Here is a 15,690-nt window from a genome sequence, read left to right as displayed (position 1 = left end):
AATACTAGAACCTGGGAGTCTTCCAATGGAAGCTGAGAGATGGAGGAAAACTTCTCTAACCACTTCCTTCACACTAGGTATAACTGTATACACCTCTTACCATGTCCCCCCACCCAATTCACCCTTTTCCTAAACTAAAAAGCCCCAGTCGTTCTGGCCACCCCACATTTCTTGCCACTGTGTCATCAATCTAAACTTGAATGGGTCCCACATAAAGGATCAGTCACTTTACTGCAGTTACCATTTATCCATGTACAATTCAATGCATCAACTGACAAATAAGAACATCAAACACCCTCGAGACCCACTTCATTTCAATGTGTCGATTAAAAGCTTTAGAGACCACGCTTGACAGGCCCCCTGCACACTGAATGCATAATTGTCAAAGAGATTTTGTTGCTCACCCTAATGCTGTACGAGAAGTGCAAGTAAGGATAGTGAATTCGTTCAAAATCATTTAAAAACGGGTCATAATAAATTGGTCATATATCCCCTTAAGGGTGTAGGTCAGAGATACTTGCTTTGTTTCAACCGTAAGCCAAGTTGTGCAGGGATCTTGTCAGCAGCCGCATAACAGAACTATGAAGTCTCAAGAACAGGAATTAATATGTCGGAAAAATACTGTTTTCTGAAGATCTTGCCTAAAACTTATGAACATGTAAAGGGACAAATCAGCATAACTTAAAACCATTACAACGTGTGGTCAAGCAAAAATAGTCTTTATTCAAATTTAATGGAAACAGGGGCCACTGTACTTTGCAAGATGGGGAAAAATAAAAAAATATAAAACAAGGATATTGTCACAATACCAGAATGTGGAACTCTACTCCCCCCTCCCTTCCTATGGTTTACTGTAGGTATCTATTTTTCTTGACTGTGCTATTAACAAACTCTGCAAGTCCAAAATATGAAACAAAAGTAATATGAAATTTAAGACTCTGCACTTTTCACTAAATGGCGTACATCAAAGGGCATAAATTCAAGGGCAAATTGTTGAAGTTACCATACCTACCTAGGAGTCATCATTCCAATCTTAGAAGCCCATCGAAAGACAGTGCTCATTCTCTATGGCTATTCTGGAAATCCAGGAAGATGATCTGATGAGACTCTCAGTATCATTTTACAGAATGTGCGACAGAGAGGGAGCACTGGACTGAACACTTAAGACACACCATTGTGGGGCGGGGTTTTAAAAATGTACAGCAGTGACATGTGTTCTACTCCAATCACTTGTGCTACAACTACCAAACATGTACAAAAGACTTCTCATAGAGCTCTAAGTGTGGTTGCAGCAAGTTTAGGATCTGGACCGAGACCTTGATCTAGATCGGGAATGCGATCTAGAGGCAGACCGCGATCTAGACTTAGATTGGGATCTTGGCTTTGAAACAGATTTGGATCTGGAGCGAGATTTTGATCTGACATTTTGTTTAGAATTGGAATTTGACCTGGACCGGGATTTACAGCGGGTGTCCATTTCCTCACCCTCACTTTTTGCTTCCTTTGTGTCTGGTTCTGCTTTTATATTCTCTTTTTCCTTGGACTGAGATCTGGACCTGGATCTAGACCTGGATCTAGACCGTTCTTGGTCTTCTCTCTTTTTCTTCTTGCTGCTAGACTTGCTGTCACGTTTACTCCGCCTCTTGCTTTTCTCACTTCTGCTGCGACTCCTGCTCCTGCTCCTACTGGCCTCTCTGCTCCTCTTCCTACCTTTCCTCTTGTCCTTACTTTTGCTACGGCTCCTGCTCCTACTCCCCTCTTTGCTCCTACTTCTCGCCTTGCTGACACTCTTCTCTCTCTCTTTACTTCTACTGCCCCTCACACTGCCCCTCTCCTCCTCTTCTGCTTTCTCTTTACTGCCACTCCTACTCCTGCTTTTACTCTTACTCTTTTCCTTGCTGGGACTTCTACTTTTTGCTCGGTCATCATCATCAACATCGTCATTATTCTGCACCACATCCTCTGGCTTGTCTTTACTTTTACTTCGGGATTTCTCTGCACTTCTGCTGCGGCTCCTGCTTTTATCATCTTTACTCGGACTCCTGCTTTTTGCTTTTTGGCTTCGACTTTTGCTTCGGCTGCGACTCTTGCTTCTGGAATGGGATCTTGACCTAAGAAGCAAAACCAAAAGTAGCAAAGGAATTCTTATATAAATCTTCATGCAGTTATCGGCAGGAATGAAATTCAGCCTCTGTGATTTTCTTACTCAAACAGAAGCTTGCAAGTCTTACCCTGTTGAAATAACTGAACTTGTATCAGTTTCCGCTCATATGTTCACTATGTTCCCTCCTTGCACATTTCCCTGCGAGACATTCAGTGTTTGTTCACATTTTAAGAACTTCCAATACTGTACTCTAACCAGAATCTGACTTGTGTGTTGTAGCACTCAAATGAGTATTATTGCTACAGAAACAAATCACACAAGCTGTTAATAAATGAAACCCACAGGAAGGGGAGAGAAACAGAACAGTAAGGGATCAGTATCTAGATTTTAAAGCTAATGAGGGTAATAATGGGATCTGGAATTCAAGAAAAAAATCAAAGCAAAAATCACTGCAAATTAGGGATCTATAATGATTAGATTTCGCAGCTACGTACGCAAGGTTTGTTCATGTTGACATCAGCTAAAAACCCTTAATCAGTATCCTCTGAAGTATGTTGAAAATTAAGTAACTGTGAGTTTGCTCTACCTGGATCGTGATCTGCTCTTTGAATGACTGCTTTTACTACTGCCACTACGACTCCTGCTTTTACGTGAGTGTCTGCTTCGAGAGCGGGACCTGAAAGAAAGAAAAAATCATTGTTGTAGCTATAAGTCTTTTCATATTTTTAGGAGACTCCTGGCACATGGCATAGCAAATGGGCGGGAGGGGGTTTACTGGGTTCTTTTTGTATTTGTTTTGATTAAGTATAAATGCCTCAGGTCTGTATTCCCTTCACCCATGCACAATAATTCTGTGTGTCTGATCCTGGTTTGTGGCTAAGCATATGTAGCTGTTTTATCTAATCTGGCAAACTACAGGACCATGGAAAGCTGCTTTATATCAGGGCAGAGATCAATAGATGCAGCGGCTCTCCAGCTTCAGATAGGGGTAGAAAAAGCTCCTGAAACCCCTATCCAGAGTTGTCAAGGATTCTGCTACTCTGCTACTGAGCTATGGCTCTACCCAGGTCTCACTCTGGCTTCCAACTGTGATTCGTAAGGCATGAACATTGCTGGCTTGAATGAAATTGCTAACTTTGGCTGTGCCTCAAACCAAGATCAGAGGTGGAGATTAGCAATGAGGAAACCTAAATTCTCATCTGTTTGATCATGGCTGGAATTAAGTTTAAAGCACCCCTCTATTTCCATCACCCAACAAGAGAACTTCACAGTTCTGCAACTCACCACTGTTCCTGCAAGGTTAACAAAGCAAGGGTCCAATACATAACTTTCCAGCAGTTCTAACAAACATTTGCCCTACCAAGGAGTGTTGTGAACAGACTTACCTTGAATGAGTCCGACTTCTGGAGTAGGAGCGGCGGCGCCGGGACCCAGGCCTGTCTTCCACTAGCCTTATCTTCCTACCATTTACTTCTGTCCCATCCAGTTTTTCAAGGGCTCTTTTCATGTCAGAATAGGATTTGAACTCAATCACACCTTCATTCTTTCTACCTTTGTGTGCGTCAGCATACGTCACTTCACCTGCCTGACGCATATAATCCTGGAAGACAGAACATTGCCTGTGAATACACCTATGCTTTCAAGCTGATTCTGTCTGTTATCATCCCCCCCTAGGTCAGAACTTTCCAAGCTGTGTGTCGTGACATGTTAATGTGTTGGCTGAAGTGTGTAGGTGTGTCGTGCAAAGGCTCCCTGCGCTTCTCCCAGGGCTGGAAAGGGTTTAGTTTAACCTCCGGTTTGCAAGTAAAACAGAATTACTGTGTCGTGAAAAGATGCATGTCTAAAAAGTGTGTCACCAACATGAAAAGTCTGGAAAGCTCTGCCCTAGATGCTGCAACTGAAAAGCACACTAGACTGCATTTCTTTTTCAAAGTGTGAATGTGAGAATGTTCAGCTTATTGATGCCCTCTTGATTCCCTCTCAGATGGACAGATGAAAAAGCCAAGAAAATGGCTGCACACTACACCAAGCCTAACCTTTGGTCTAAAATACAAGGAGCACTGTGGTCTATTACCAGAGGCAATTCTAACCTCAGACATTCTGTTTGAAGATGTTACTGTTGAGCTGGCAAAGGAGGAACAATACTGTCCAATTACTGGTGGAAATGGCCAGAAAGGATAAAGCAGATAGTGTAATTCAACAGGGACTATCCTGCTTGGATATTATTGCATCTGCTTACGCATTTGCTTAGCTCAAGCAATTCAACCAAGACTTCATAGACTGCATGCATAGCAGACTTTTCAGCCTTCCTTTTCTCTGCACACATCCTTCTGCATCTCAGTTTGCATTATGGGGTCTATCACCCTTAATCTCCTCAAAGTGGCCGCAGTACTATTTTAGCCCACTGCCTTCCAAGGGAAGCAGGCCAATGTGAAACATGACAGTAAACCACATGAGCCAGGAAACCAGAGGAAAGACCCCCCCGTTCCCTGCAAGCTGGCTGTTTGGGAAGGTTTTCAAAATGTATAGCAACATGTGAATTTAGGTACAAAACCTTGTATTACTTCAGAAGCATCTTATCTGCATTTATGCACGAGGGTCTTTTTTTTTTTCCTTTTTACAATCAAGCAGTCTATATAACTTTCATGAAACAACTAAATGAAATAAAACATCTGAAATAGTAAAATATTCAGTGTGCATAATAACTGCACAGGCTGAAACCCTCATGCTCAAGGAGTTTATCACTTTTACTGTTCTCTGTTGTGCTTTGTACACTGCAGTAAGAGTTAACACAATGTCAGTTATTCTGAACAGGTGGTGGTATTCAGCTAAGCATACATCCATTGAAATTAATTATCTTAGTAATGTTCACAAATTTCAGTGGGTTTACTCTGAGTAAAGCATAAGTGAATACCACCCAGGGTTTCCATGAAAAATGAAAAATATATTTGCGTGGACCACAGGCCAAAAGCAAGGCTTAAAAAGAGAAGCACAATTTATGTTTTCAAACCTTTATCAGCACTAGCAGAGGCACAGAGATGGCATACCTTCAAATCCTGCCAACTGCAACGACTTGACAGATTTTCAACGATCAATCTGTATTCAGTACGGGTCGGAGGACCGTACTTATCTCTTCCACTTCTTCTATAACCATATCCACCTTTAGAGGTGATAAGCAGATGGAATACTTCAGGTAAGGTAGTGGAGCCAGGTGGTTAATCTATACCCCCAAAGAAAATAAAAACTAGTCTACCCAACAGCCGGTAAATACATTTAGTTCCCCCCTCCCATTAGCCTAAACTACATTCTCAGTGTTAAAAATTTTATGTTATGAGAGTCAGACATTTAAAAAGGTCTATATACATTATGTCTAGAACATTAGCACATAATTAAAAGACTGTATATCTTATATTTACTATTAAAATTAAACATGCAACTAAGTTTAAGTTAATAAAAAATAATAATGTTTTTGAAAACAAAAAAAACCAAATCACTATAGTCAGTTACTAATGTTACTTACATTGATTTAAAGCTTTCTGAATATATAACATGAATAAAGGTTTCAGGCACCTATTTCAGTTTAATCACATCTGTCTCTAACCCTTGGGGTCCTCACCACCCACGTCTAATGGGAAAAGGTTGCGGTCGTCACATGGCTTCCTTTTTGGGTCAGCCAAGGGCCACAAAGGTCAAAGAGCCACTCATGGAAAGGCAACCCAGGGTCAGCAAATGGAACAGGCAGTCATCTTAGCCTCAAAGGACTCTTAATTGAAACATTGAGGTCTTTGTTAAGTCTATGTTAAACAATCACATTACAAATAAACCATTCATATATTTACAAAATAAAATAATGAAAATTAAAGTTAATTTAGTTAATTACAGTTTAAAAAGTTGAATATATTAATATCTAAATAATATTACTTTAATAAAATCTACAGTAATCAAACTTTACATTTTTAATTAAAAAATACTGTTTTTAAATGCTGTGTTTTAAATAGAATAAAAGGCACCAATACAACGGTATGTTAGTGCTTACTGCGTCCAGAACCGTAACTGCTGTCGCGGCGAGGGCCCCGGGCATGCTCAACAATTACACGTTCCCCACATAGATCTTTGCCATTTAGCTCATAAACAGCGTCATCAGCATCACGCACATCATCAAACTCAACAAAGCCATACCTAAGGGGAGACAAAAACAGATCCAGCATCAACCACGTCAGCAGTTACCTTCACAATTCTGGCCAACAGTGGCATGGGCTTTGAAGATCTATGCAGTATGGGAGCTGTTGACAAGCATCTCTCTCCAAGTGTAGCCTTAGAAGTTCAATGGTGACAACAAAAGTGTGGCATAAGAATAGCTGTCAAGTCTTACCATAGGGCAAAAGAGGCTGATATACCTCAAGAAAAGCTTTGTCGCAAATAGTAGAAAATGATGCCCGCCTGCCATAACAGCACTCAAAAGTGTGTTATTCCTATCTCTTCATGACTTTATTATTCATCACCAGTTATTTGAATTATATTGTAAATATAGGCATACATGTATATGGGTACTCCCCCATTTTCAAATTTGAGCAGGCATCAGTTTAAGATAAAGCGACTATTGATCATTGCCAATTTTACCACTTGACTATACCTTTTAACATCAGGAAATTCAAGGCCTCCTCTACTGGCTAATCAAAACACCAAGATTAGTGTTAGCAGTTCTATGTGGTTTGCTTCACCATACACTTCATGGTTTTCTTTCCAAAGGCAACATTCCCAAAAGGAATAGAATTTTAAGGAGAATAACCACATTAACTGTAGTAATCTTTTCTAACCAGGAAAAAGGGTATTGTTTGTACTGTTCCAGATATTTTTTATTTTTGTGCTGGTAATCTTTTTGCTATTGTAATCTCTTATTGTTGAAAATCTGGAAGAAACCATATTCCTAAGTGTTTTATTCAAGTAACATTCCATTGTAGACCTCTGAATTTTACATATTCCTCTTGCAAATCAGGAAGGATATTGATACTGAATTATTCAGATGCAGAAGTGTTTCTATCCAGATTGCTGCTTGCATATAGTGAGGTTTTAAATTATTTCATGCCAATGAAAACAAAACACTTACTACTACAATGACCTCATTCAGCAAGATTTTTAGGAAGTGAAAATTGTAAGATTTCCCCTCAAAGTCTAAGCATCAACAATTTCAGTGAACAAGCAACTTCTAATAATGCTTGCTAGACATAATTAAGAGAACAGAAATGAAATGCTCAATGGCCTCCAAAGATGAACAAGGAAAAAACCAGAAGCAGCAAGTTTACAAGTTATTGTCCAAATGTGTAAACAACAGCAGGTTTAGCATCCATCTCTAGTGTGAGAGTGTGGGTACAGAAGATGAACACATGCTTTGGTTTTGCAGGAAAGTTCAGCTTATTGCCAATGCCAAGAAAATATAGGGCAAACACTTTTCACAATGTGCACACTATCTCATTATACAAGAAAATGATTTTCAGTCCATACAACGAGCCTTTTAGGCCTTTGCACGGATCGAATGCACTACATTTTCCAGGATGATATCACAGTTCTTCCTCTGAGGAAGCCTGTTGGGTCAAGTGCAAAAAGAGTTACATCCCCATTCCAAGTGTGAACACCAGTGGCCTCTCCTGGAAGCTTTAGAAGTGGTGAAGTCCAGGAACTTTATTCTTATCTATAAACCACCTAATGCTTTGTGCTGCACATAAATTATTTAAAAACACAGACCCTTGCCTGCCGGCTTACAATCTATACAGATAATAAAGGGGAAAGGGAGGAAAGAGGAGAAAACACAAACCCAGGAGGCAATTTTCTTAAAGATAGTTAAGGGCTATAATGATCAGATGGAATTACCACTGCAAGAGGCAGTTCTAACTAGGGAGGAGCCAAATGACGGTTGGTTTTTATCATTTAGTGACTTGCATGTCACATCTGTATATTGCTCTTCTGCTGAAGAGCTCAAAGTGCCTTCACTCAGTTTATCCTCAAAACAACCTTGTGAGGTTAGTGAAGCAGAGAAGAGTGCCCAACTGTAACGCTCACAGTTCTCTGTTGTGGAATAAGAGAGACAGAAGGGTTATTACTCTGAATTCTAATCAATATGGGCAACCTTTCACTATTTTAGCAATTAAAATTACTAGTGTACCCAACTGACAACATGAACAAAAAAACGCAAGTTACCCAAGCCCCTGATTGGGGAGGATAATGTCAGGTGTCTGTCACTAATTGGACAGAATTAAGTCCTTATCAAAAAAAGTTCCTCTCAGTCTGTTAGTTGTATGACCCATATTTCCTCTTCCTCTAAGTTCTGATTTCTTACTTGCCATTATCTTCACTTTGTGAGATCTAGGCCAGTTTCACGGTTCTCAGAGGAGCCTATGTTCACACAAATGTAAAGACAGTAGTACTAATCAAAATAAATGGGACTAGGATCAGGGATTCACAATATCACTTACCACACTTGTCATGGTAAGTGCTTGGGAAACTTCTGATGAACAAGTCCTGTAGTTGCAGAAATGTGGTCCTCACTCACTCTGCAGCTCCAATGTTTGGAGGAAACCTAGGATTTGTTTTTGCTCTGTGCTTTTCAGGAATGGATTATAGGGCAAGTGCAAAGAAAAAACAAGAACATGTGATTGTCCTTGACCTTGGACTGATTTTCAAAGGTATGGGTGAGATCAGGAACTAGACCCTTTTCATTGAGAGAGGAGAATGGTCCTGTTGACTAACAAATTTTGCTTGATGAATCTGTAGACTTCTGGATGAGATAGGTACAGTATTTTAGACTGGCCCACTTCGAACATCATATTAAACCATAGGTTAGCATGACAAAAACAAGCTATAATGATCCTCAGACTCATGTGTCCTTTGCTCCTCTTCTGGTATGACTGTGATAAGCTATGAAGCTTTCACTTCCACCATAGATTAACAGCAACCTGTCAGGTTTTCCGAACCAACAAGATTAAGCATAGTTTGGTTTATCTATGGTTTGTTTGAAACAGACGAACTTCAAACCATGGGTTTTGAAGCTGGCTTGTTTAAACAAACCTGAATTAAAATTAGCCAGAGTTTAGTATTCAGATGATATGCTGAACTGTGGGCTAACTGAAATCAGAAGTGAAAAGTTGTGCTCTGTTCCTAAAAACTGTTTCAGAGTAGAGGGGGAGTATGCATATCTCATTTTCTAACACTGTGCAAGCCTAAGCCTCACTGCAGCTTGTACTTGTCACACTTAGTGTGACATCAGATTACAGCCTCTGTAGTATAGCATTCCAGCTTCACATTACAGCTTAATTTACCCCAAACTTAAAACAATGAATTTAAAATCTCCTGCAAACTAAGCACCTATGGCCAGCATTAATTCTGAGAATCTGAAAAATGAAGAACTGAAAAACAAGATATCTTGCAACATACCACTTGCAGTTAATTTGTAATTGTTTGCTAAGCATTATTGAAAAAGATGACAGCCCCAACAAATAAAACTAACGCAGTTATTCTGAGGAAAAGCACTATACAGTATTGTTCTAGACCTGAAAATTGTTCTAGTTATTGCAACAACATACCTGCTATATAAAATAATTTAAAAATGTATAGAACTGCGATTTTAGATCCAGGCCAAATTAAGTGTAGTCTGTTGAAAGATTTTTAGATAGCTATATGAAACAGCATATATAAAGAGAGAAAGGCAGATAACTCCAGAATTCTAAAGTAAAGGTGGGATCAGTTTAAAATTACTGCATTTAGCACTGATAACATGGTGCTCAAAACCTAGAGCTCATCTTTTACTTCCAGCACTGAGACAGGATTCTTTGTGCCAATATAAGAATGAATTTAGCCCAGCAGAATGCCAAAGACAGAACAGAAGAAAGATAATGTGAGCTTGTGAAACAGATAGCTATATTATAGCAATATAGGGGGCTTAGGAAGTTTACATGTTACCAGATCAACAAAATTATCCTTAAGACACCAATCAGCCCTCCATATGGGAGGAGGGTTTTTTTGGGGGGGAGGAAGAGGGCATGAGGGCAAGGCAGAAGGCTTCTGAAGTCCAGATCTTCTGCCAAGAGCATGCCTATGAAAACACCTTTACGTGTGGTACAAAGGCTCTGGCAGCTAAGCCACTTGTTTACAGATGCACTGCCCATCAATCTCTGAAAATGGGAAAGAGTTTTGTGAGGGGCATGAATTGTATGGGTTAGCAGCATATCTACCAATGTCAACCATCCACATTCTATCCCCAAGAATGTCAGAAATCAACACCGGGATACCATTTACAAGTGTAACTTACACGTTACATTCTTTTTGTTCCAGAGGAGAATCAATCCATAAACTCTTCCTAGAATGCCAATTTGCTGTCTGCCCATATATAATGAACTGCTACAGAATGAATTACAGACTCATCATTCTTACAGCTCAAAGTACACATTACTTTCCCTGGCAGTGAGTCACAGAACTAGTTTTTCAGTGCCTAAACTCTTTGCTAAGAAACCTCCACTGTTCAACAAATTATTAGGAAAAGAAGAATTGCTTTGCTGGATCAGATCAACACCTGTCAAGACTAGCATTCTGCTCTCAACGGCTGCCAGTCAAAGCCAGACAATGTGGCATTCAAAGATTATGTGGATGTTTTTAAAACAGAAGGTCCATTTAGCTATCATGATTATTAATACTGGCTATCCCTGAATTTGGGTGATCCCTAATGGCACTGTGTACCATACAAGTCTTTCTGCACTGTAGTTTTTGAGCAAGTTTTCCATCATGACTCTCAGATATTCAACAGTACAGTTCCAAAGTATGAAGTTCTGTATGTTTCAGCCAATTTAGAGCCATCAATGCACCTTTTGCTTTTTGTAACTAATTTTATTAGTTTGGAAGGGTCTTTTTGGAGCTTATCAATGACCACATTTGGATACTGCAAGGATGGGGAACCTGTGGCCTTCCCAGATGCTGATAGATTACAATTCCTGCCATCCCTGACCACTGACCATGCTGACCACAGGATCTACAACACACTGGCTTAATAAGCTGAGTTCTGAAGGAGCCTTATGGCCATACACAAACCTCCTTCATCACAGTGAGCAAACAAGGCATTAAGTTTCCCATGACTGGCTACCTCACAGTTTACCTCACAGAAAATTTATGACGGATCATCAGGGCAGAAGCTTTTTTAATTATTATTCTGTGTCAGGGCAGGAGTAATTTCAATTTCTGTCAGTTGTCAGTCACATGTATGAATAACAATACACTTAATTAAGGAAGAACTCTCCCTCCCCAACCCAGGTAATACCTATACCATACTACAAAGCTGATGTTCATGCAAGTACTTTAATGTTTTCAGACGAAATGTGCATACATGGAATATACTGAATGCCCATATGATGCCATATTCACAAGGCCTGTAGAAACTGCATTTCTTGCATATGTAGCACATGGAGACTAATCAGAAAACCTGGGATGCACACATTCCAGGATACCCATTATGGCGTGGGAAACAATCTCTAAATCATTAAGCTATGAGGGCCAATCTCTTCCTTTGCCTATTTCAAGCAAGGAAATCTGTGCAAGAGTTTCAGCATGTTAACTTTACAGCAGAAACATTTCAGATGCATCATTCTTTCCACAATGCAGCATTTAAAAAGTGTTCTAAGGCTGTGCCCTCCTGCACACTTACATGGTAATGAACCCCAATTAGCACAGTGGTACAGCTATTACTTTTCTACCTAAGTAAATACACCTAGAACTTTGTTGTTAAGCACAGCAGACTCTCTCTGTCACACACACACACACACACACACAGTGAGTCCCAATGAATTTCATGGAGCTTATTCCCAAGTAAGCACATATAAGTGTCAATCTCAAGACGTAGGCTGCAACCCTAAACACACTTACTGTGCAAGGACTAATAGTGGGACTTCTAAGAAAACATGTATAGGACTATGCTGCTTTACAGGTGCAAATACCCTAACACCACGGAAAGCCATCTAATTAGATTTTAATTTGATTTTAACCTGGTTTTAGGAGGTAATTTAATTATTGTTTGATTTTATACCAATGTTATATATATGATGTTAGCCGCCCTGAGTCCGACTTTGGCTGGGGAGGGTGGGATATAAATAAAACATGATGATGATGATTTCAAATTCAAACTTAGCACTGAACTTTTTGTGTTAAAGGAAGGCAGGACCAGAGCACCAGAGCAGAGAAAATGCTTTGCAAGTACAGTATAAGGTCTCAGGTTCATTCTCCAGCATCTTTAGACAGGGCTCAGGGAGACCCCTATAGGAAATCCTGGACAGCTGCTGACAGCCAGTGTGGAGGCTGCACTGCTACTAGGATGTGCTGAAATTTTCAACTTCTATTTTCCAAAAAAGTGAGTGATAAAAAGTTGTAACATAACATGGAAATTCAAAAGATGTTTTGGTTAGATTAATATAATTTAGTTTTGCTTGGTAAGTAAAATGTGTTAAACTGCATAGAAATCATTAAAAATGATTGCCAAGTACTTGCCGTTATATTTTTTATTATCATTTTTATTTATTAATTAATCTTTAGAACTACCTACTTTTGAGAAGGTAAAATTAAAATTCTTTGGTTCTCCAAAAGCACTTTACAGTCGTACCTTGATTGTCAAACGGAATCCACTCCGAAAGTCCATTCGACTTCCGAAAATGTTTGACAACCAAGGCATGGCTTCTGATTGGCTGCAGGAGCTTCCTGCACTCAATCAGAAGCCTCATAAGCCTCATAGGACGTTCGGCTTCCCAAAAATTTTCGCAAACCGGAGCACTTCTGGATTTGCGGCGTTCGGGAGCCAAAACATTTGAGTTGCAAGGCATTCGAGATCCAAGGTATGACTGTTTGTGCTTCATCACACGTAGACTTACCAGCTGAATGCTGTCCAACCACAAAAAAAGGATAGCAAATTTGAATTCCTTGCACCCAGAAACATACCGTATTTTTTGCACCATAACACTCACTTTTTTCCTCCTAGAAAGTAAGGGGAAATGTCTGTGCGTGTTATGGAGGAAATGCCTACGGGTGGCATGCCTACGGATTTTCCTCCTCTAAAAACTACGTGCGTGTTATGGTCGGGTGCGTGTTATAGAGCGAAAAATACGGTATTTCCCAAGACCCCTCAGTGAAGGAATTTGCAAAATGGTCTGAGACACATTATATGGGGGACTCCCTATACTGTAAAAAGGTAAAGGGACCCCTGACCATTAGGTCCAGTCGTGGCCAACTCTGGGGTTGCGGCGCTCATCTCGCTTTATTGGCCGAGGGAGCCGGCATACAGCTTCCAGGTCATGTGGCCTGCATGACTAAGCCGCTTCTGGCGAACCAGAGAAGCGCACGGAAACGCCGTTTACTTTGCCGCCGGAGCGATACCTATTTATCTACTTGCACTTTGACGTGCTTTCAAGCTGCTTTGTTGTTTAGTCATGTCCGACTCTTCGTGACCCCATGAACCAGAGCACACCAGGTACTCCTGTTCGAACTGCTAGTTGCTGCCAAATTTGGGGAAGGGTCTGTTATGGAGCACACACTTTGCATGGATAAGGTCCTAGGTTCAAGCACCCCTGCCCTCACAGCATCATAAGAGCTGAGAGGGGTCCCTAGGGTCATCTAGTCCAACCCCCCCTGCAAAGCAGGAATCTCAGCTAAAGCATCCATGACAGAGGGCCACCCAACCTCTGCTTGAAAACCTCCAATGAAGGAAAGCCCACCACCACCTTTCGAGGAAGTCCGTCCCCCTGCCGAACAGCTCTTAACTGTCAGAAGAGCTCAAGTGGGAGAATTCCCGCCTGAAACCAGCTGCTGTCAGTCACGATACTGAGCTAGGCCGGGGTCGGTGGCGGCGGCTTCCTTACACTCCTGCAGCGAAGTTCATTTTAAGAGGAAGGCCTTCGGCCCCCTCACCTCTCCGGTAGGGCAGAAGGGGCAGCGGAGCGCCAGACTGAGGGAGAAGCAGCTGCTCCCCCCACCACAAGGAAGGCCTGAAAACTGGAGCCGAGGGAGAAGCCCCTCTGCTCTGCCAATTCTGAAGGGTCCCAGGGGCAGCCACGGCGAGGCCCTTCCCGGGAGGGAGAGGGGGAGGCGGGCGAGCAAGAAGCGCGCGCGGGAAAGGACGGGGAAAGGGCGCGCATGCGCTCTGAGGCCCCGGCCGCGCTGACAGGAAGAAACGAGGGATCCCGGGGACTAGGCCCGGCGGCGGCGGAGACGCCTTACCCGTTCTTGAGATCCACCTCGAGGATCTTCCCGTAGCCCTTGAAGAACCGCTCCACATCCCGCTCCCGGGCCTGGTAGCTGAGCCGCCCGATGTAGACCCGCGGCATCTCCCTCGCCGACAGCCTCGCGAGGGCCTGGCGCCGCGCACGACGGCGGACGCGGCCTCAGCGACAGCTTCGACCTGCGGAGCTCAGCGCTGAGCGGGAAGGGCGGGGGGGGGAGGGAAGAGAGAGAGAAAGAGAGAGAGAGAGAGAGAGAGAGAGAGAGAAGGCGGGGGAGGGGCGGCAGGCGGCAGCGGACTTTTTTTTTCTTTCCCTCCTCTCCCTCGCCGGCGTAAGCACACACGCAACGCAAGGGCGTGCGCGCTGACGTAGGCGCGTCAGGTGACGCCGCGGGGCGGGCGGGCCCGAGAAGCTTTCGCTGCGGCGCTTTTCGAAGTTCGCTCGCCTCTCGGAATGGGCGGCAGCTCTTAAAGGGGACGCTCGGAGATGAGCCGGGGGGGGGGAGGCGCTTGTCTTAACAGGCAGACATTCGGCAGGTGCGGTTCGCTCCCTCCGATCGCTTAGGGACAGAGTTTCACCAGTATAATGGCTTGATGAGCCGGGGCTGTATCCCGCGTTAGTAATACCCTAGAGCTGACCCACTGAAATTAATGGACGTGACTGACTTAGGTCCATTAATTTCAGTGGGTCTGTTCGGGAGCTGAAGGCAATCCATGTGCTTTCATTATATGCGTGGCAGCAGGCATAAATTCACCAGGCGCAGCTATATTTATTCATTTTTAATGCAGCTAACGGATGCTAACGTTGCTGAGCACTAAGCCCCACTGAGTTCAAAAGTACTTGCTTGCTAATAAGCATGTTGAAGATTACAATATAACCGCGTGATCATATGCATTTATTCATCTACACAATAGGGTGTCATATGCTAATTAATTAAAGAGCAGAAGTTTCTGCTGGAGTAACTCCCACATCGAGGGTGCAGTGAATTCTGTTTTGCTGTATTTATGTAGATTTTCCTTTTTTAAGAAAATGCTTTTATGTCTTACCTGTGCATTTCAGTCGTGTGTGTGTTTTTAACTTATAAACTGCCCAGAGAACTTCATGTTATGGGGTGGTGTACATATACAATACAATAAATAAATAAATACCACTGTAAGTTGCTCCAAGGTATTTGATGTAGTAAGCGACCAATTTTTATTATATATACTCCACCCATTTGCCTGGGTTTCCCCAGCCACTCTGGATGGCTTACAGGATATCTAAAAACATAATGAAAGCATATAATGATTAAATAAATGTGTTTAAGTTTGCAGACTAAATTTCCCTTTTGTCACTAGGCAGAAG

At 42.0% G+C, this 15,690-nt stretch overlaps 1 protein-coding gene across 3 annotated transcripts; it reads right to left on the bottom strand.

Moving 5' to 3' along the window:
• Nucleotides 1-703: 703 nt before the first annotated feature.
• On the bottom strand, nucleotides 704-14,680 carry SRSF4 (serine and arginine rich splicing factor 4). Of its 3 annotated transcripts, XM_053398524.1 has the most exons (6): nucleotides 14,345-14,679; nucleotides 6,141-6,283; nucleotides 5,152-5,264; nucleotides 3,490-3,704; nucleotides 2,691-2,780; nucleotides 704-2,111 (listed from the first exon to the last, which is right to left on the bottom strand). In XM_053398524.1, the coding sequence occupies exons 1-6, from the start codon at nucleotides 14,449-14,451 to the stop codon at nucleotides 1,298-1,300; spliced, it is 1,482 nt and encodes a 493-aa protein (XP_053254499.1). In that variant the 5' UTR covers nucleotides 14,452-14,679; the 3' UTR covers nucleotides 704-1,297. The 3 variants fall into 3 exon arrangements, with proteins under 3 accessions (XP_053254499.1, XP_053254500.1, XP_053254501.1); XM_053398525.1 differs by lacking the exon at nucleotides 6,141-6,283 and having other exon boundaries at nucleotides 14,345-14,680; XM_053398526.1 differs by lacking the exons at nucleotides 6,141-6,283; nucleotides 14,345-14,679 and adding an exon at nucleotides 5,625-5,810.
• Nucleotides 14,681-15,690: the final 1,010 nt, after the last annotated feature.

The sequence above is a fragment of the Podarcis raffonei genome, chromosome 8, assembly GCF_027172205.1.
Source record: "Podarcis raffonei isolate rPodRaf1 chromosome 8, rPodRaf1.pri, whole genome shotgun sequence".
NCBI lineage: Eukaryota > Metazoa > Chordata > Lepidosauria > Squamata > Lacertidae > Podarcis > Podarcis raffonei.
This window is presented reverse-complemented; position numbering and strand designations above follow the sequence as displayed.